This window comes from Lycorma delicatula, chromosome 5 (assembly GCF_047948215.1).
Source record: "Lycorma delicatula isolate Av1 chromosome 5, ASM4794821v1, whole genome shotgun sequence".
Lineage (NCBI taxonomy): Eukaryota > Metazoa > Arthropoda > Insecta > Hemiptera > Fulgoridae > Lycorma > Lycorma delicatula.
In genome coordinates, this window is record NC_134459.1 from 17645711 (window position 1) to 17670010 (window position 24300).

A 24300-nucleotide genomic window follows, 5' to 3' on the forward strand; every position below is an offset into this window, starting at 1 on the left:
TAATAAAATAAAATAGATGCAAAAATGCCAAATTTATAGGTTATTAAACATATAACAGCATAAACAAATAGAATTTTTACTATTTTCCATTTTTCATTATTTTTATTCAAAATCTGTCACTATGTTATATAAAACTATTTCATAAGCAATTAAGAGAGTGACTCTGTAGTACTGAACAAGACAGTAAACTGCAATTCCTAGATAGTACAACCCTTAGTATATTTTTGAAAGAATATGGAAGATGAGAAGGAGATGAAAATAAAGTGACATCAGCCAAATCTTGTGTTTAAAAAAATATGAATGTGTGTTATGTGTTTAAAATTCCTGCAGATCAGTGAATTTAAACAATACTAAATTTAGTCTCCTACATTCTTGTTAGCATTTGCTGGCTAATAGAAAACTGAATTGATAACACTAGTGGTATAGGCTTCCAGCAAGCATTCGTCATATTGAGAAAATTTACTTAAATATTAATAAAGATATATTATTAAAACAATATAACTGAACAATATTATTTTAATCACCTAAAAAGGAAATTGAAGTTAAGGTGATAAATAATTATAAAATATTCAAAATATACAAATAATAAAACTATGGACCCCTTTCTATACACAAAATATAACTCTTTACCTGAATTCTGTAGAAAATGGAAACCTAGTTTTGGTTATAGGTAATCTATTCTGTCCTTGATTTGATTGTGTCTTTGGAGAACTGATATCCATTTCAACAATAACAGTATCACTTATGATCTCTGGATTTTCTGAAAGGTCAGTCAACAAAATTAAAATGTTACTTAGTGTCTACATTAAAAAATTATATCATTACTCTGAAACTATAATCTTTAAGTAATTATATCATTACTTTAGAAATACAGTGTTTCTAAACATGGGGTTCACTTACAAATTAGCCTACAACTTTAAGCAAAAACAATAATGAAATCATTTTATGTGAAAAAAAAAATTATTATAAAAATTTTACTTACTTAAGTACACACATGTAAAGAAAATAAATTAATGAGATAGTTGCATTTGTTTTTCATTTAAAAGTTTCTCCATACGTGGATCTATGTTAGAAACATACATAAGAAATTATCTTCAAGTGATAAAAGACGATTCCTTTATTTAGCTTTTAGTGCAACCATAAGATGAAAAACCCTTTTCATAGAGTTAAGATATGGCGAAAGGGACTAACATTTCCAATGCTTCTGTGACTAAATTTCCATATTCACTTCAATGAGCAAGCAAAAATGTATTTAAATTTTCAGATATGAATTGTAGTTGTAATGTTTTATAGGCAGACATTTCAATGAGGTGGTTATGAATCTCAAACGGTAACTTAGCAACTGCAACAACATTTTCACAAAATGGATTCAGTACCCCCATCTCTCCGAGAAATCATTTTTATCTTCCAGGAAGTACTCCGTCAACTGAATTTTTTGCTCATGCAGATGCATCTTGATGCTATCCAAACTATGGTGAATAATAGTTTTTAATAATTGGTGAATAATAGTAATTGGTGTCTTCTTCACCCAAATTTTTCTCAATCTAATCAGAAGTGAGTGGAAATATATCAAAATTTTTGCTTTCAAGATCAATAATCAAAATATCAAGCTTCTTAACAAAAACATGAACTTTGTCATTAATAAAATTGCTTTTATCAAGTTCTTGTAAATTCACATTCAAGTTGTTTAAATGTAAAACAGTTACACCGTTATACCACACACTAAACAACTAATACCTAACCAAACACCTAACACCAAACAACTAAAACCTCATTATAATTTTCAATGAAACTATGCTTTCAAAAACTTAAAGGCACCAGATGCATACTTCATATTCAAAACTAGATTGACATTTGGCACAATCCCTTATGCCATTTTTATACTACTATGAGCAAAACATGTTCAAACATATTTCGAAAACATTCGAATATGATGCTCTCACAGCAAATATTATGCAAGCAGACCAAATTACAAGGACCATGTACACATCAAGTTGGAACCTGTAAGTTTCTCATGTTTGTACACTTCATAGAGCATGCTCATACCAGTCACTATCAATGCAGCTAAATAGTTTTAAGTAGGTTTCATTGGGTTGAGGTTGGAGGTTGCGAAATATTCATTTTATATTTATATATATATTTTTATTTTGGGGGGTTGTGGAACTGAAAAGGTTGAGAATCATTGCTTTTAGGGTGATATAACTTTGACAATTTTTAATAGCAACACAATTTTAGAAGGTTTTAATATTATTCAAAACCTTGTCCACTAGATGAAAAGCTCTACCCTGATAAGAAGGAAGTAGGTAGTTATCACATTTCAAAACTAATCATCCTAAGAGTAATGTCTCCCCAACATATATGACAACTACTTTTTATAGTCAACAAAGATGATTAACTTTTGCAGGTTAGAGATCATTCATTACCTTACATTTTTCTTCTTTTTTTTATAACTCAAAGCCAAATTCAAAATTAATTCATTAGAAAGCAGTAATCTCCCACTAAGCTATTCTGCCTACTCAAATATTTTATCAGAAGTAAAAATTTCTTTGTACAGGGTATAAGTCAAAATAATCTTTAAGCTGAATTCTTATCTCAGCACAAAGAAACACTGAGACATCCAGAATATAAAAGGAAATCTTATTTTGAAAGAATTTTATTTTTTTATTTCAAACATATTTATTAACCGAGATGAAAATAATAAGAAAGATGAAGATCTTATAGTTATACTTAGGAAAGTAAAAAGTAACTTGTGAATAGAACTGATCTATTTAAAATCAATATCTCGACAAAAAGGTATAAATATAAAATACATAATTTTTTTTTATGAATTTCTCTGTTGATAAATGTTATTACAGACATACTGAATGTAGACAAGTGATTTCTTCCCAATTTTTTCCAAATGAATATACTAGCAATTATTTTTAAACAAATATACAATTGAAAATATAATTTAGTGACAGTTTGAAGATCAACTATAAACAGCTCTCAAAGTTTATTGATTTAGTTGTGAATTATCTATTTAATAAATTTTAGTAAAAATATTTAAATTTAAAATAACTCTAATGAAAAGTCACCAACTCTTGTCTTGTTTGGCTATTTAGTAACCCCAGAATCAATAGAATACACTTTGAAATCATTTGTATGAATAATTAAATAAAATTTTTTTGACATCATTTTTACAGGAGAGGTATTCAAAACAAGGTGAACTTTATTAGATCATCAGCTTTTATCAGTTAACAAAAAGGCAGAACACTTTCTAATAATTTCTTTCAGTAAAAAAAAAAATGTATTATTAATGTTTTTAAATATACTCATACTTTTATTAAATCATTAACCATTTATAAATAAAACAATTTGATAACAACTCTCTTTCAATTGTATTTAAACAGCCACAGTATCAAATAGCTGTTTTTATATATTCTGTAAATATGTCTATAGCATCATAGTTAATGCTACAGTGCTACTCATGTATGGCAAAAATTACAGTAAGGTAGAATAACAACCCTTTTTTCAAACAATCAAAGATTAATGTTTACACTCGAATGAATAAATTACATCGATCATAAACACACATTAACAATTATAATAAAAAGTTTTTATACCTTCAGATTTCTCATTTACTAATTTGGCAGGTGACAAAACCGAGTTTAAAGTTAAATTATTTAACAGTTCAGTTGGTTCATTATAATCATAACTGTTACTTTTTGGTTCAGTTTGAGAATTTATATTTGTATGGTCTTGAGATTCTTCTTCTTGTTTTGAAATTTTTGAAGGACTTTCAACATCATCAATAGCTTCTGCATCAAACAACTCAACTGATTTTCTTTTAGTTGATGTGAAAACTGTAATAATTAATTATAAACTCTAAATTAACATGTAATCAACATACAAGAGAAATAAAATAGTATAAATGCAACAGAAACCTGAGAGAATTCTACACTAAACTATTTACACACTTACTAGCTATGACTTTCATGGCAAACCCTGAATAATGATTCAGCTTAAGCCAATAGAGGACTGGATCTTTTCCTCTACAAAGAAAACTAAAGGAAATATAATTTGAGAGATAATACAAAAGGTTTGGCAGGATGGAAGGATTAAAAAAAAAAACAAAGAAATTAGTAAAAAAACTCAATGTTGGAGACAGAACTAAACAAAAAATATGGTATACTTTCAAAGTTCAAGATCATAGACTTATTCTTTTTTATTAGATAACACATCCTGACCCTCAGAGGAAGACATCCATCTTGTGATTACTTCAATCACCACATCATCCTCTCCATTCCTAGCCCTGATAAGCTTTACCAGAGATTGTCTTATTGACTAACTCTAATTGCATACTACAGTCATCAGTTTAGCCTCTTTCAGGATACCACTGGAAATGCTTCGTAAGACATTTCAATCAGTATTTCAACTCGGCTACTGCCTTTGCAGTATAAAGATAAGACAGTAGCTAATTTGCTACTGCCTTTGCTGTAAGACACTTCAACATCTTTTCTTGTCTAACTGGATCAAGTTATTTATTTATATAATAGTACAGAAGAATAAGAGTCCTAAAACTGACTATTATTAAAATTATTATGAATGCCAACCAGGCAAAATTACTATTTAAGTTCTATAAATTATATTTTAAATTACAGAATATAATATATTCAGTAAAATTTGTATTAAATTAAATATTACACCAAAATATGCTAGGATTAACATAAAACATTCTCACAATAGCAAATGTATAATAATCAAAAAAAAAAGTTTAGAATAAAATAAATATATTACAAAAGAAGTTTGATAAATATTGAAGTATATAATACACATCTCCAGTTAGTAAAAATTTTAGGACTTTTTATTTTTAATTATGGATTTAATTTGATTAAAACTAATGCTCAAATTTATAAAAATGGGCTTAATGATTCTAAACATAAAAAAAATTAGTAAATTGATAAAAACAAAATATAATGATAACAATAAACGTAATTATATTTATAATAATAATGAATGTTTAGGTTATTATAAAATACACATAGATTTAGTAAAGAATGATGACTCTGAAGATTTACAGTTAAAGAATGTACATGTTAATTCGACTTCATTTACTGATAATTGTATAGATTTGATAAATTTAACAAATGTTGTCCTTAATAATGAAGAACAGTTCATTGTAGCCAATGCTTTCAAATTCAATCTAGGGGACAGTGATAAGAATATTATTAAAAATGTCTTTGTGGATTCTGAAATAAATATTAATAAAGCATATCCTAATGATAAAGAAATTTTACGTAATACCATTAGTAATAAAATTCAAGAAATCAAAGTAAAAATTTAGACCAAAAGACTAATTTTAATTAAAAAAATTAATTTATAATTTGAAAAATAAATTGAGTAATAATAACTGTATTGATTTAAAATCAGATAAAACCAATCCGGACAATATGCATTTTGAAAAATATAATAGTTTAATGAAACAATATATAACGGAAAATAATTTCAAAGAGATAAAGGACCCTACCAAAAAATTTTTAAGAATTAAAAATTTAAAAACACAATACCGTAATGTTCTTAATTACAATAATAAATTAACACATCAATCCAGATTATACCCTTTTCAACCAAGGGCACCAATTTTAACTGGACTTCCGAAAATATATAAACCTATGTGACCTTTAATCAATTTTACAATTGCTCCATCTTATATTGTCTCTAAAGTAATAGATAAAATACTTAGAATAAAAATGAATTTAAATTACAAATATAATATACAAAATGGATTTGAATTTATAAATAAATTAAAAGATTTAAAAATTGGAGATAATACTAGAATGGTTAGTTATGACAGTAATATGTACCATAGCATACCCACAGAAAATACTATTAACATAATAAAAAGTAAATTAATGTATAACAATGAAGACTCTGTATTTGCTGATAATATTATTACTATTATTAGAAATGTATGCCAACAAAATTATTTCAAATTTAATGACAAATATTACACTAAAGAAAATACTTTACCCATGGCCCACGGCCGAAATTTATCTACAGGATTTCAAAAATAAAATTATTTTTGGCATTGTTCATACTCATAATATTTTACTATCAACTAGGTATGTTGATATATTCGTAATCTGTAACCCCTTTATATATAATGAACATCTAATAATTTTGAAAAAATTAAATTCATACTGTAATGGGTTAAAATTTACTTTTGAAATTGACATAAATAAGACAATAAATTACTTAATGTTAGTACCGAAATTAATAAAAATAATCAATTTATAATGTTAGTAAATAGAAACCCTACAACTAATAAAACCCGCAATACATAGGTATTCAAATCATCCATGGTCACATAAGATTAATACACATACAAACATTGTTAACAGAGCAATTAATTATGCTCAATATAATGAAAATAATTTAACAAAGAAACAGATATTATAAAACAAATTGCTATATATAATGGTTATAGTGAATTTTTAACAGATAATATATACAAAAAAACAAATATTAAAACTTAACAATAATACATGTCTAATACCAATCAACCAACCAACAGAGTATGAGGATGACACGATTAGGCTGCAATACATATCAGCACTTTATCAAATATTGTTAATTTAGTTTAGTCTATTTAAAATCCTACACAGTAATATAATACTGGCTAGCCAAACTATACAAACATATTCTTTTTTTTTCAACATCTTTATCATTTTAACTTTTAATTAATATTTTTATTATTTGACAGCATATTTTTATATATGGAACTTTTAACGTTAACTTTTAATTTTGACTTTAAATTTTGAAGGGGAAAAAATTAATTCTAATTCCATTTTGATTTGAATCAATTTTAAAGTTTATATCTAAAGTTTTAACAAATTTTGTTTTATTGTATTTATCAAGATTTTATTTTGTTAATGTTGTGTATTTATATGTAATTTTATGTGAACAATTAAAAGTTTGGATCAAGTGAAGATAAGATGTGTCAACCTACCTAATTTAATTTTATTCTGTACTTGATGGTAGATCAAGTTATATATATATATATATAGCACAATGTATAATGCTGCAGATTATATTTTGAGAATAGTCATTAACAGTAGTATGGAGAAGTTGTTCAAGAGAAATGAAATTTATATTTTCCACGGGCAAATCCAAACAAATTAATTGCACATACTTTTTTTTTAATATAACTAAAATAACAGAAGAAAATAAAGAAAAGGGCACGTCATTGAAGCTGGAAAATATAAAGACTTGGTAATTCATTTGAACTTGAAATATTGTCAGTCATTTAATGGCATTTAGTAAACATGAAACAGTGGTCAGGGACTCATCGTGCTTTCTGTGTTAAATTGTTTTATAAAAATGGATATTCTACGACAACTGTACTAAGGTTATTTCTCTACCAGTTCAATATTATGTCATGAGAGGGCTTCATAAGTTCATATAATTAACTCAGGGATATAAAAGGTTTGAGTCCACACTAAATTTAACACATAAAGGAGCATCAAAAAGTGTCAGAATCCCAGAACAGAAAACATTGATTGAGTTTGAACTGCCATAACATGCAGTTTGAAACGTTCTGCAAATAAATATGTATTACCATTGGATTTAAGTAAATCATTGAACCTTCAAATCTTATAAAAGAACTTAAGTTTCCCTATAAAATTAAGTGTTTAGGAATTAAAAGGTGCATATTTGGTTACTAGCATGAATTTTTGTCAAGAAATGTTGCAGCATTTAAATGGAGATACAAACTTAATCGACCATATGTTTGTCAGATGAATCTAACACAGCATTTTAATTTTAATAGCTACATAAATAAACAGAATAGTCAATCTGCGTTGTGCACTTTTGTATCATCTGGCATTATTGGACCATTCTGTTTTCAAGATAATTAAGGAAATGATACAACCATTATTACTGCAGCATGTTAAATAAACATGGTCACATTTTTGAAGCAAAAATTAGTTCAATTCCCACAAATCAGTGGTTCCAGCAAGATGGTGCTACAAGTCACACCGCTCACTTGCATTACTGCTTTAAGAAAACACTTTCTGAACTACATCATCAATAGAAATATTGTTTGGTAGGCTAGATCTCCTGATTTGTCTGCATGTGACTTTTTTATTTGGGGTTTACTCGAAGCAAGGTGTATGTCGAGTGACTGCAAACATTAGCATAACTAAAATTAAAAATTCAAGAAGAAATTGCATGCATTACATCTGCCATGTTACAGCAAGCCATGGAAAATGTTTGATTACGATTATAACAATGCGTAGATCATTTTGGTCCCTATCTGTAAAATTATTATTTTAAAAAAATAAAATGGCATGTCCTGCTTAACAGAAAACTGCAGAAACATTCATATTAAAATAAAAACTTATTTAAATACAGTTATTTTAATTTTCTCATTTCAATGATATACCCTTTAATTGTAGGATAATATACAAATTTTTCTTTCTACTTTTCAACAAATTAGCTTTAATTCAATGTTTATTGAAATATCTTACAATAACTTTAAATTGTTATAAATAAAAAACAACAAAAAATTACTTAAAACATACCTGAGTCAAATACAATTCATACATTTAAAGTACAACCCATTCATCAAGTGTAACATCTGTTACACTACAATTATTCATACACACAGACAATAATTACCAATAATAGCACCTGGTTTGGTATATATATAAATATAATTTATAAAGAATATAAATTTGTGAAGCAGTCATAAAATATTATGACTTGCTTATCATCTATGTCAGGTGCAGACGTATTTTTTCTCAATCACAACAAAATTTTTAACAGAATTTGAATGTACCTGTATTACATCTTCAAAGAATAAAATGCATGAAGCATTTCAGCAAAGGAGGGAGGTAAAAAAACTCCTTCAAGCAAAGACAACCACGATAACATGCGACAAATATGTCATCAAAAAAAGATGGATGAATGTACTTATCCTTGATGCTGAGTTCATAGTTTGAACAGGATTGGTTATTACAGAAGAATATGTACAAGAACACTCAGATAGCAGTCAAATCAAACTAAGGAAACTTGAGTAGGGATACAAAAATAATAATAAATATGATATGAACAACCAAAAAGAAACTACCATACCTTTTCCATATTCGTTTAATTCATTTGTGGAAATAGTATTTGACACTTCTTTACAAACAACCATTTCATCATCACTCTCAATTACTTTGCTGCCATTAAAATCTGCATCAGTCTTTGATAAATCTGTCATTATTTCTGAAAAATTGTTATTACTGTTTTTACTTTGTAGTTTATTTTTTTTGTTATTGTAAGGTTTTCTAACAGTAACTGCAGTTAAATCTAGATTCTTTAAAATTTCACTAGAAACATTACCATGACTTGTGTTGTTATTTACAGATACAGTTACAATTAAATCAGGTGTACACTTATCTATAATTGATTTTTGTAAATTTCCTGTTATATTTGGGATGGTGTTATTAGATTTAGTTATATTCTGCAAGTGAGATACTTCCTTATCTTGTTCAATTTCATCGTCAGATACATTAGAATGTTTCTTACTTAATATTGTAGATCCAGTACAAGAACCGTTATTTGATTTTGCTGAAATAAGTTCATTTTTATTGATGTGTGATAATTCTACTGACTGTTTTATCACATTACTAGATAAATTATGGCATTCTTTAACTAATTCTGTTGAATTTGAGATTACTGAATGATGTTCATTTATAAGTTCATTACCTGTCTGTTCAATATTTTTAGTTGAAATAAAATGCTTTTCATTGCTTTTTAATGAAAAGCTTTCAACTGTGACTTCAGATTTTAAAGAATGACTCTCAATTGCGTTTTCCTGTGATGAAATTTTATGTTCTGTAATATTATTTGCTGTACTACAGGGTATTTCATTTAATTCAAAAGAGTTTAATGGTTGATCTTTCAATGAAATATTAGACATCTCTTTGAAACCATCAATTACATTAATATTTTGCTCTTCATTATGTTTATTTACCTCACCACTTTCATTAACTGCTAAATTATGAGATAAATTTTTACCATTAACAGTATAATTACATTCATCTTCATTTTCTTTTACAGGAATTAACTTATCTTTAGTCACATCATCCTCGTTAATAACATTTATTTGATTAAAATCAGCAACAACAGTTAGATTCTTAGCTATTTCATTTTGTTCACAGGTAAAATTACACAGCTGCTCTTTCAAAGCAGGTTTTCCTTTATCACTTGAATAACAAAGTGATAAAGGAAAACCTGTTAGGGATTTATTATTTAAACTTACATTAAGATTATCCACTGTATTAATTTTGTTAGTAATATTTACTTTATTTTCACTAATATTTTTAATTATTTCATTATGTATTTTATTTGTAGTTAAAATATTAATTTCATTATTATCATCATATGATTTTGAAGTAATTACATTTAAATTACTTTGCGATCTATCTTCATTACTTTTACCCGTAGAAGAGATCATATTAACAGATCTATCAAAATTAGTTACAGTTTCAATCAAAATTGAATTTTTTTCATTATCTCTGTCTACATTATCTGTTTTTGTTGACAAATTACTTTTGGTGATATTTACAATACTGCTTTTATTTCCATCTTCATAAGCATTGTCATCAACCACAATACTGTTGTTCTCAATCATTAACTTTTGTCTACAACTTGAATCATCTTGTTCACTGACATCCTCAGAGTGCACTTGATTATTACAGAATTGTTCCATTCTCATAATATTATTATCTTTATCATTTTGTTCTTTTAATGCTTGGTTATTTAATACATCATCCTTCACTTCATTTGCTTCTTCATTCTCATACACTTTTGTTAAATCAAGTGGTAAACTAGAATTACGTTTATTTTTTGAAAACAATGGAATGTTGTTACTTGTGAGACTAAAATTTATTATACTATTATTATAATTATCATGATTTACTGTGATAGATGAACTAAGTTTTACAGAATCATTCTGTTTATCAATATTTTCTTCAATTCTAGAATTACTTGACTCCATACAGCCATTTTTATTATTCTCTATTACATTATCATAATTACAAACAGAGTTAATTGTGATACAAACATCCTCATCCATATTATCACATTTATCTGATTGTGAAATATGAATTTTTTCTTGATTTAAAATATTTACTGCTGGAACTGTACACGAAATAGATGATGTATCATTATCAACATTAGTATTAATTTCTGATTCACAAACATTAACTCTAGATACATCAGATAAAGGCAAGTTATTTTTTGATATGTTCATAGTAGTACTGTTTTTGGTGTTAAGGATGATGTCGGTAGTACTCATGGAATTTGAATTTAAATTTGTCTTACTTAAATTGGTAGCAATTCCTTTTGTCATGCTCATATCTCTAGCGTAATTATTTTCCAAAAACTGGTTTCTGGTCATACTCAAATCACTTATATTACCGTTTCTAACAATTGGAACATTTTGTGTCATACTCATGTCATTGGCGTTACAACTGCTTAATGGTGGCATACTTCTTGATTCATCCACATTGTTAAAACTCTTACTCAGAGATGTCGCACCCTTACTCATACTCATATCAGAAGTGGTATTTTCTAAAGACGGCACACCTTTCATCATATTAATGTTATTACTATTATTTCCTATAGACATGCATTTACTCATGCTCATATTGCTTGCATTTCTTCCCACAAGTGGCATCTGTCGAGTCATACTCATGTCAGAAGCATTATTGTCTAAAGACGGCACATCTTTGATCATATTAATATTATTACTATTATCTCCTACAGACATGCATCTACTCATGCTCACACTGCTTGCATTTCTTCCCGCAAGTGGCATCTGTCGAGTCATACTCATGTCAGAAGCATTATTGTCTAAAGACGGCACATCTTTGATCATATTAATATTATTACTATTATCTCCTACAGACATGCATCTACTCGTGCTCATTTCACTTGCATTTCTTCCCACAAATGGCATCTGTCGAGTCATACTCATGTCAGAAGCAGTATTTTCTAAAGATGGCACATCTTTCATCATATTAATATTATTACTATTATCTCCTACAGACCTGCATCTACTCGTGCTCATTTCACTTGCATTTCTTCCCACAAATGGCATCTGTCGAGTCATACTCATGTCAGAAGCAGTATTTTCTAAAGATGGCACACTTTTGATCGTATTAATATTATTATTATTTCCTATAGACACGCATCTACTCATGCTCACATTGCTTGCATTTCTTCCCGCAAACTGTATCGGTTGAGTTATACTCATATCACTAGCTGAATTTTCAAACGATGTTATACCTCTAGTCATGCTCATATCACTGCCGTTATTTTTCAAATGTTGTATGCTTTTTGTTATACTCATATCAACAGCAACATTTCCTGGCGATTGAAATCCTCTGGTCATATTCATATCTCCAGTCAAAGAAGAGATACATCTTGTCGTCTTCATATTACTGGCATTATTCTGACCTAAAGATAAAACAGCTGGTGTCATACTGTTGATGTTATCAATACCTATTGATGAAATGCCTCTTGTCATACTCATATCACTATCACCATCATTTAATGAAGAATCTTGTATTCCAAATGTCACGCTCAAATCACTACGTGTACATTCATTTGACACAGGAGGGTTTACTCTAGTAAAGCTCATATTGCTTTCACAATTACTTGAATCATTGTCATTTTGTGTCATAATAGATATATTCATGCAACTGTTTGCATTTTCATTAGTTTCATAAACATCCACACTGCCGCCAATAGATTTATTAATTTCACTTGATGTAATCTTTGTATTTTCAACAACATTACTCGAACACATACTAGTCCTTTTGAATCTCTTTACACCAGATGATAGATTAACGTTACAAAGATAACTTTCTTTTATTACTTCTTCACAAATAATCTTCTTTTTAGCTCCAGCTGTAGTGACCTCCATACTTTCAGTAATTTCTGTATGAGAAATAACTGATGAAGTAGAATTACTGTAAGAAAAAAAAAATTAAACTTAATGAAAACAAAAATAATAATATTCAAATCAAAGATCGAGAAGAGACTAAAAACACAAGATAACAAAAGTTAATGTAGAATAGAATACTTAAATAGATGTTACAACAGATAAGGAAACAAGGTGATAATATGCTACAGTGAAGGAGGTAAGTGCGAAAATTATGAACGAAAATAATTGTGAATTGGAAAAAGGGTGCAAGATTAATACTGAAGTATTGGAAAACAAGAATTTGGAATACTAAAGTGCAGTAAGAAAGGAAAAGAATGGAACAAGTTCAATTCATTAGTTCACCTTATTTAAATAAAATACCACTTATAATTATTTCATAAAATTAATAGAGCTATACTACAAATAACAAACACTGATAATGTAATTCAATTGAAACAAAAGGATTTGACAAAGAAAAACAAATTTTTATTAATGATACCCATTTTTAATTTTTATAAACAATGTAATTGATTATATGAGTATAGTGGGTGATGTACTGCTGTGCACATAGGCTGGCTTACCGCACTGTTAACTATCCTGAAAATAAAAGATATAAAGTTGTAATAACTCCAACAATGTACCGCATACTATGTAGATAAACGCAGCTATATGAGATGTTTTCATAATGAAATGACCATCTAACTGTTCCACCCGTCCTATCAGCCCCACTCGCGCTCTCTCTCTCTCACACGCAATATGCACAGCTATTTGCGCCCACTATACAAAAAAAGTAAAAATGGTAGAAAGATATCTGAAAATTCATAAAGAATGAATCAAAAAGGTAAGGAATAGTTTCCTTATAATTTATTGATTAAATGGATGCATTAATTAAAAAAAAAAAAGGTGCTGATATTTATAACAGTTAAAATTTAGAAAAGCATGTTACTTTGTTAAATGATTAAGTAATTTCCATTTTACTTATTACTTTTCTTTATATATACTTATATGTATATATGTACAGAAGTGTGTAAATTAATCTGAACAGAGAGAAGTTTTTGTTTATTTCTATGTTGTGGCTTCACCGCTTGACCACACCCAATTTGTTAAGTTGTCTATGTAATGTGAAGTTACTGTTATTTGGTATTTTTGTAACTTTCATGTTATAAATAGTTTTTATTTCAAAATCGTATTTTCATATTTTTTGTCCTGTATGTCTTGAAATTTAAAATGGACATAATTCCAAGAAAGCGTTTGAAATTTTTTCTCTTTCTGGGCATACCAGCCAGTATGATACAATGACAAATAGCTACTTTGTTTGGTGTTGAAGTAGAGATAATAAATGCTATTTTAAAACAATTTAAAGAAACTGGTTCCTTTTCAACCCAAGGAAAGGCAAATGTGGCCATAAAATAAAGACTACACCAACACAGGATCTGTAAGGATATACGAGAAAAAGTAAACTTATCCAAAATTATCTGCTGTGGACTTAAATCAAGAATTAGCAACCAGTGGAACAGATTTATAAAACTGTTAAGACACCGACTTCTTGCAGCTGGATGGAAAGCTCAACAACAGCTAAAATTCAACTACTAACACCAATAATATATAAAAAAAAGGCTTCTGTGGGCCAATTCTTTCTTTCTTTTTTCTTGTTTAGCCTCCAGTAACCACCGTTTAGATAATTCTTCAGAGGATGAATGAGGATTATATGTATGAGTGTAAATGAAGTGTAGTCTTGTACATCCTCAGTTTGACCATTCCTGAGATGTGTGGTTAATTGAAACCCAACCACCAAAGAACACCGGTATCCACGATCTAGTATTCAAATCCGTGCAAAAATAACTGGCTTTACTAGGACTTGAACGCTGTAACTCTTGACTTCCAAATCAGCTGATTTGGAAAAACGCGTTAACCACTAAACCAACCCGGTGGGTGGGCCAATTCTAACTGGACTAAAGAAGACTGTTAAAATATTATATTTTCTGTCAAGATACATTTTTGTGTTCATAGGTATCAGAAGAAAATACATCACCAGCTCATATTAAACAATCAGTTAAACATTCCCAAAAACAACTGATTTGGAGTTGTTTCACATTTGAAGGTCCAGTAGATGGTATGTTGAAAAGTGATGACTGTATCAAGATTTTGAAGGAAAAGGATGTGGCAAAACTTCAAAATGAACTCCCTCAAGGCAATGGAGTGTTCCAACAAGATTTGGTGCCATGCCATACTGCCAAAAAAGTGAGAAAAGTTTTCAAAGAACAAAACATTAAAGTGCTTCCATGGGCAGGCAACTCTCCAGACTAACTCAAATGAAAATCTTCGGGCAATAGTAAAAAAAACTACTCTCAAAATTTGATCTCATAACAGCAATAATATCGGTATGGTTTCATGAAATCAAAAAAATGTGTAGTACACTTGTTGATTCAATGCCAAATCATGTATGTAAAATAATTACAAAATAAAGTTACTTTTTATTAACATCTTTATTCAGATTAATTTCCACACTATATATACATATACTCGTATAAATGAGGTCTGTTCAGAAAATAACCGAACTTCACTTTTATAATCTTTATTATTAAATTTACAGATTAAACTGCCCAACAAAAATTTCTTTTTTGAATGTTTTCTTCACTTCATGTGTCAAATCTTACTAATTTTGAGTTGAGAAAAATGAATATGACAAAAGAAAAATTTTTATTAGCTCTAGTTTCTGTTATATACAATAGGTGAAAGTATTTTATTTTAACGGAATAAGCAAAAAGAATACATTTTAATTACATATATAAACAACATAGAAAGTCCATTTGACATTTTTTTTTAATGACAATTACATTCTAAGAGTTCTTAATTGATGGAAGAAGACCTGGCAGTTGGTCAGGTCTGAAGAAAATCATGTGGTGGCTTCATGAGGTCATTGCCTTTTGGCTTTTCTCTTGTGAGTTCCAGAGCATCCCTACACACAGACCCCAGCAGTAATTCGCAAGCATTGCTTCATTCCAATGGCCCTGATACCTTTGTTCCATTACAGAAATATCCTGATGGAATCTTTCTCTATATTCATCACTGACAACTCCACAACTAGGAGGGAATAGTCCAGGTGTGAGTGGAGAAAATGGATTTTAAGGGACATGTTGTAGCCGAGTTGATGGTATTTGTGCAGAAGGACTTCACCAAGTGACTTAGTTTTTATCTCTTTTGTTGCCTAAAAATCCATGAATGACTCCCTTTAAGGCTTCCCAAGCTTCCTTTTCTTCCCCTCCAAAATTCAGTCAATCACAGGTTCCTTTACAAGTTGTCGAATTTGTGGCCCAACAAAGATACCTTCCTTAAATTTTGTATCACTTAATGTAAGAAATTTGTTTTAAGTACTTAAAGGCCTGTCCTTCTCAGTTCATACTTTTGACAAAATTTTTCATCAAACCCAGCTTTATATGAAGGGGTGGATGAAGAACATCTTTTGGGTCCAAGAGAGGCTCAGCAACAACATTTTTCTCGCTAGTTAAGATTTCTTAAAGGCATCTGCTTAAATATAATGTGATTTCCTATCCCTACTGTCCTTTATACATAAAAATCAGCAGTATTCAGTGTATCCCAGTTGCATTCCTAATAGTACAGCAACGACTTTTAGACTGCAGATTTTCTACTTGTGTTCAGAATATTTGATTGAGTCTAGGAGGACTGCAATGTTTGCATAAGTTTCCTTCATGTGAACTGCAAGACCAACAGGAATAGAAGGAAGACGGTTGCTGTTGTGAAGTAATACAGCTTTCAAACTAAGCTTGGAGTAATCTATGAGTAGTCTCCAATCAGTTGGATCATGATTCAAATTTAAACATTTCATCAAGCTATTAACGTCGCAGCAAACAAGATTGGAAAGCAGATTCCTATGACGATGACTGTACTCTGAAACCCTGATGTCACGCTGGAGAAGATTCCACTGCTGTAGTCTTGACGCTAGAAGTTCTGCCTTCTCCTACAATTATTATCTACTTTCACAATTATTAAAGAATGTGGTTAAAGCCTTATATTAATTATTTAAAATATAAACGTATGAAATAATGTTAAAGTAAATACTTGATAAAAAAAGGAAAAAACTAAATAATTCACAATTAAAATTGAGAAAGATTTTACATATTTAACAGGAAGCAGAAAATGTAGGGTTTTTTTAGTTTGAATTATTTAAAAGTTTGAATTATTTAAAATCTCCATTGGATCAAGACTGATCCAATGGAGATCCTCTGGCAATGTGATGATTGAACTTTTGTCTCGATATTGTAATCATAAATCCAGCTTTCATTTCCTGTTATGATCCTTGGCATGAATGTTTCTTCATCATTGGCTTGTTCAAAAAGTTGCCAACAAACATCCACTTGATATTATTTTTGCTATTCGGTCATCAAAAGAGAAACAAACTTTGTTCAATTTTTCAGTCAAAATGTCATGGCATAATCCAATTGCGATGCTAACCTCTTCAGCAAGTTCTCTGACAGTCAATTGGTGATTTGCACGCACCAGATTGATTTTCTGAATGTGGGTGTCATCAGTTGAAGTCGAAGGCCTTCCTGGTAAAGAGTAATCAACTGACTGATGACCACTTTTACATCATGAAAACCCATGTGAAGTTTTTCCCAGCTTCACGCAAAATTTTACATTGTATCATTGCTCCCAAAAATTGCACGTTATAAAATTGTTACTAACACTTAAACACGTTGCAGTCAAATACCAATAACATGAAAACTAAATTAGATATCAATAATCCAAGAAAATATGGTTACAGAGGAGGTTATTCAGAACACAATGCTGCCAACTGCACGTCACTAAATATCTTTGTTGGTGCGTAATTAAAAATGTTTGGTTATTTTCTGAACAGACTTCATAATTAAAAATGCTACTGAAAACACCAGAATAACAAAATACAAAATGTTTGCAGTGTGATGGATTCAAAGAACTTATTACAGACATGGTATAACAAGAACTTTGTTTAAAGTGAAATGTTAGGTTTACGCAAGTACATGCACCAACCTTCTAAGATTGGCCTGGTAACTGACTTTTCTATTAGTGTGCATGCCTCTATGAATTGTGAGACCTTGCGGATGGTGAGGGGCTTGAGTGCTCAGTGATATAGAGTAGCTGTATCAAGGTGCAACCATATCGGAGTGGTATCTATTGAGAGCTAGACTAAGGAATGATTCCTAAAAGAGGGCAGCAGGTCTTTCAGTAGTTGTTAAGGGTATAGGTCAGGAAAACAAATGGTCACATCATCATTCAATCCTCTGAGTACTGCACAGCTGAAGGTAATGGAAAACTACAACTGTTTTTTTACTTCCTTGTATGAAGTAAAGGAAGTATTGTGATCGCAAAACATTTCTTAATATTAATTAAGAAAAAGTTTTAATATTTCAATGGAGATATCCATTTTGAATAGTTTTGGCATGGCGTCATACGTATGTATGTATTTCACATAACTCAAAAACGATTAGCCATAGGATGTTGAAATTTTGGATTTAGCACTGTTGCAACACCTAATTGTGCACACCTTTCTTTTTGATTGGAATCAAAATTAAAATTTTTAATTAATGAAATATTTGGATCTTAAAGGGAAGGCTAATCGGTTCGAATCAGTTTTCATCTTGTTTTTTTTTAAAAATTGAGTTAATAATTACTAACCCATAATTGTAAAAATTTTTTTTACAATAAATAATTCAATGATAAAAAAAAATTATTAGTGAAACAAAAATGTTATGTACTTTAAAAATGCATAAACAAAAAAACTGAAATGAAGGTTTTGTGATTTGGAATACTTCTGTTAGAAAATTTTTCTTGATAGCCGCTGAGCTAACACTTGGTGGCCGCCAACACAAACACTTCAACTGCACACACATTGCATAATTGACTACAACTTTTATAAGTGTACAACACTATTCACATTCTGTAGGTAAATTGTGATTGTTGATCACCTGTTAATACTGCCAACTTATGAAATAAAAAAAACATTTATTTTAGCATTAATAATTTCTTTCTTTTCTACATTAGTAGATAAAGTTATTAAATGGTGTTTTATGTTACATCTCTTCTGTTGATTTTTTTTTGGTTAAATGATTTTACTTCTAGATATTCTTGGATGTTAAAAAGTATTATTCTTTTAATTTAAAAATTAATGTATTTTTTCAGCTATGTTTCAGATACTTTGGTATTAGTAAAATAAATTTTTTGCAATTTGCTTTTGTTTTGTAGTTGAGTTTATTTACATCATTTTGTTCAAAATTAAATTCTTTACTAGTTTTTAAAAATTTATTTATTTATTATCCTTGTAATAAAGTTATTGTACATAACACATAAAAGAACGGGGTTTTCACCATAATTTTTTTGTGTTCTATCCCAGTCTTCTCATAAACCACTACAGATACAGTTGTGAAACCTGTTTTTCAATTTTGTCAGGTCAAAAAACATAAGAATCCATCAAGCTTACCCCTAATTTGCTTTCCTACAATTTCAATATGGCTTTTTCACTATTTGCCCAGGAATCATGACAAAATATTTCACCAGCCGCAACTCGCTGACGAAACGTTTCTGGACTCTGGTTTATATAAACTTTTTTCATTATTTTCACTGATAGAACTCGTCCTGAAATTCTTTCTGTTTCTCGGTAAAACACCCTGTATAATACCTCTTTAATATATTTTTGTTTATACAATCAAACCTTCCTTAACGAGCACCTCCCAAAACAAGTGATTTACATAACGACCAAAACGAAATGTAAAAAAGACTCCCTTAATGAGTGATGTTTCACAGACTAGCGACAAGGGGACATCACAGCTATTAGTCTGTGTTTAGCGCTCGTTCAGCTAGCATCTTACTGTCGCTTGTGAAAGCTGCATTCAGACTCAATATTGTGTATTTTTTTTAGTGCAAAATTTAAGCATGCTAACATGTTTGTCGACAAAGAAAATGCCGCAAGTCTGGGGTAAGAGAAGAAAAATCACTGTATAAGACAAACACCATTCATTGAGAAGTAAGAACAAGGTGTGAGCATGGCTGACCCAGCTTGCACATACAATCGGCAATTTGCACTATCCTCAAAAACAAGGTAAGATTAAGAAGATTGATGTTTCAAAGGGTGTTACAAGAATTTCTATGCAATGGCCACATATTGTCGACGATGTTGAAAGATTGCTTCTCACATTTATCAACAAGAAGCAAACACTGTTAATGAAAACATAATTTGTGGGAAAGCGAAACTAATTTTTGATGACCTCATTAAGAAGATGCCAGTATCAATAGACGAAGAAGCATTCAAGGCAAGTCATGGGTGGTTTGAAAAATTTAAGAGAAGAAGGCACAGAGTAGCAGCAAGCTCAGACAAAACAGCAGCTGAGAACTTCATTAGCATATTCAAGAAGCTTGTAAATTCTCAGGGTTATCTGCCACAAAAGGTTTTTAATTGTGGTGAGAGGGGTCTCTGCTGGAAAAAGATGCTTTAGTAAATTTATATTATAGCAGAGGAGAAGGCATTGCTGGGTTACAAGCCAATGAAAGACCGTCACATGCTGTTGTTTTGTGCAAATGCAAGTGGCACTTCACAAATTAAGAGATCAGAAAATTCAGTAGAATAATCCTACATTTTATTTTCAAATAACATTTGGATATAAAAATAATTAGGTATCTATTCAAAATAAATAAACAAACCATGTCTGTTGACAAGAAGAGTCAGATGATATACACAACAGTTGTTCTTCATATTCAGGAGCATGTAAAACATGAGCTGTACGCTCATCAGCATTGAACTCTCTGTGCAAAAACAAACACAAATATATTGATAAATCATCATCTATTTAAACAATACTTGGTTAAAAAATTATTAGTACAACCAAATTACCCTTAAGGGAAAAAAAATTGTTACCTGGACTTTTATAAGTGAAAATGGTAAAGGGACTTATAATAAGCATAAAAAAATAAATGTGTAAGCAGAGGTGGTGGAGGGTTGATTTGGGGAGTTGAAAATGGTATTATAAAGATTTCTGGCGGAAGTTGACATCAAAAAAGTATCCAATACAAAAATTGTAGACCATGCAAAAAGTTAAAACTTTTGTAGAGGTCACTTTTTAGCATAACTTCAAAATTTCTGAGAAAAATGAGAAAAGATTTTTTTTCTTTCTTTTTTTCATTTCCACAAAAATAATTTAATTTTTATGAAACTTGGTGAAAGTATACCTTTCTGTCTTAATAACCACAAATTTTTCTACATAAAAAAAATCAAGAAGTTTCAAAGATATTCATTTTTTCTGGTCTGAAACACTTTATTTTCAAAAAAAAATCCTACTTAGAAAAATCATCGTACAGAGTTCTGCCAGTGCTCATTTTTTTCATTTTGACATATACTTTTTAGTAAAATAAAAAAACTCTATAATCACAATTCAAAAAAATGTAAAAAACAAAAACAAAAGCTGACTCTTGCAACAATGAATTTTTCAGTAATTGTTAATGTTTAAATTTTTTTTTAAATTCAGAAACTAATTACACCATTCAATTGTACAGAAAAAATACAAAAGAAACTGTGTTTCATTGTTTGACCTGAAACTTTATTTTTGTACAGTATTGCTATAAACGTCTAAATCAAATAATTTTGTGTACTGAAGGATCTAAACAAGAGAGCTGAGTGGGCGTGCAACACCCCGCTATCACTTTTTACCGAAAACGGCTTCAGAAAAAGCATTATATCACAAGTTCCATCAGTTCACTAGCACTGAAGCTTTACCAACTACTGAAAATGTAGTACATGTTACTGATGGTGGATTTCTGTTACACAAAGTTTGGCAAAAAAATGATACCACTTAAGTGATCACCAGAAAATATTTGTCTTTTATACGTAATTATTATGCAGACAATAGCTGTGTAGTATTTGATGATTATCCGGACAATGAGGCTGATAATGAAAACTCAACTGCATCTTCAACAAAAACAGCTGAACGCTTAAGGTGAAAAAAATCTTTGTGTGTTCCTTTTTTTAATATTGAACTGCATTCAAAAATAATATTTTTACAAGAGAAATTTTTGTTAAATGATAAAAATAAGAATGAATTAATAGAAGAGTTGTTAAAAGTGTTTAGATTTGAAGGATATACAATCAAACAAGCAGAAGATCCAGATTCATTAATTATTAATATAGCAATAAAAATTGCTGAAAAAAGTAAGGTTATAAATGCAGCAACAGAAGTCACCAAATATAAAAAAACTTTCTTTGTTGTTGGCCAAGGTACTGATCTTTTGGTTCTATTAAATAAATTAAATTCGACTAATGCTACAATTTACTTTCTCAAGACAAGTGCAGGCAATGTAAGCTACTCAATGCATTTGTCAAATAGTTTTAAGTATGAAGATTATCATTCTACTGTTGGTTTTTAATACTGTTTTACTGGCTACAACACAACATCTGCTTTTGCTGGTAAAGGAAAAAAAACATTTAATTCACTGATTAAAACTCCCAAGTTGACAGAGTTGGTAAAGTCTTTTTATCAGACTAATGCAGAGCCAAAAGTTATTGCTTGAAACGGTTGTAAATCAATTTAATCTATTTACAAATGCACAAGTGATAAATTATCTCTGAATGATTTGAGATATCAGCAATACAAAGTATTAAATGCAGTCTACTTTTAAATTAGAAAAATTACCACCAATTGTTGGAGTAGCTACACAACACTCTTACAGTGCATACTTTCAGTTTCAAATGTGGCTTCAAAATAAAATAATTGCAACTAAGTGGGGCTGGAAAGAAGTAATTGCAAATAATTCAAAAATACTCATGCCTCGCTTTATAGAAGTCTTAGTCATGCCTGAAGAATCAATAAAAACAATCTCTTGTAGCTGCGAAACCAGTTGTGAAGGTAATAAATGCGGGTGTCACAAACATGGACTGCAATGTACAGATTTATCTACAAAATAACATGGTTCAGACAACTGTACAAACATTGACAAAATTTTGGAAGATTTCAGTGATTCCAAAGACATTTTACATGAAAACGAGTGAGTAGCAAAGTCTTTGCTTGAACCCAGAAAATCAATTACCCAAGGAATTTAATGATATCGAAGAAATGTTTGAAGATCAGGAAGAAACCCAGTCTAATGAAGGATCAGACAATAAAGATAAAGTTAAAAAGTTGTCAAAAGACCAAGATTGGCCTTATTATTTAGCTGTAAATATCAATTGAAAAAATTTTGAAAAATATATTAAATTTGAAAGAAAAAAAATCAGAATTTTTAATAATTTAATTAAAAAATTGCTTATAATATATCTATCAAAACGGTAATAGAATTCATCAAAACTAAAACAAAAAGTAAGTACACTAATCGATTCTACAACAAACAAATTAAAAACATTATTTATTTTATTTATCTGAAGCATCACTATTCGAACTGAATGTTTATAGTAATACTGCACAAAAATAAAGTATCAGGTCAAACAATGAAACAGTTTCTTTTGTATTTTTTTCCATACAATTGAATGGTGTAGTCATTTTTTTAATTTTTTTTTTAATTTAAACAAATTATCAACAATTACTGAAAAATTCACTGCTGCAAGTCATTTTTTTTTACATTTTTGAGCATTTTTTTGAATTGTGATTATAAATTTTTTTTATTTTGCTGAAAAGTATATGTCAAAAAAAAAAAGAACACCGGCAGAACTCTGTACGATCATTCTTCTAAGTAGAATAAAAAAAATAAAGAAGTGTTTCAGACCGGAAAAAATGAGTTTTTTATCTAAAAAAATTTGTGGTTATATAAGACAGAAAGGTATACTTTCACCAAGTTTCGTCAAAATTAAATTATTTTTGCCGAAATTAAAAAAAACTTTTCTTATTTTTTAGGAAATTTTGAGGTTATGTTAAAAGTGACCTCTGCAAAAGTTTTAGATTTTTCCATGATCTACAACTTTTGTTTTGAATACTTTTTTTACGTCAACTTTCACTGGAAGTCTCAATAATACCATTCCACCCCCTCATGCATTTATTTATTTTACATTTATTAAAAGCCCCTTTACCATTTCCATTTATAAAAACCCAGGTAACAATTTTTTTTCCTCTAAATGATTTATTTTGATTGGTCTACTACTATTGAATGTGTAAACATAAAATAGTTTTAATATGAATGTAACTTAAAACTAATTACTTTGACATTTATTTATAAAGATTTTTTTACAATTTCTCTAAAAAGTGAGAATATAAAATTGGATACCTATAAAGCACAATCAACACCAGTCAACCTTCTTGAATGAACTTCTATTGTACAGAACAAAATAATATACAACAGAAAATTATGAATGAAATTTATTAATATAGTCA

The 24300-nt window shown here is 29.3% G+C and overlaps 1 protein-coding gene across 1 annotated transcript in view; it reads right to left on the bottom strand.

Annotated features, from left to right (window-relative positions):
• The window catches only part of LOC142324768 (uncharacterized), a 53764-nt gene that overhangs the window by 18801 nt on the left and 10663 nt on the right, over window positions 1–24300 (bottom strand). Inside the window, exons 3-6 of the mRNA XM_075365738.1 lie at window positions 20651–20752; window positions 9115–13004; window positions 3603–3842; window positions 631–760 (exon numbers count right to left, since the gene is read on the bottom strand). Coding sequence (XP_075221853.1) covers window positions 631–760; window positions 3603–3842; window positions 9115–13004; window positions 20651–20752 — 4362 coding nt within the window. The remainder of the gene's footprint in view (window positions 1–630; window positions 761–3602; window positions 3843–9114; window positions 13005–20650; window positions 20753–24300) is intronic.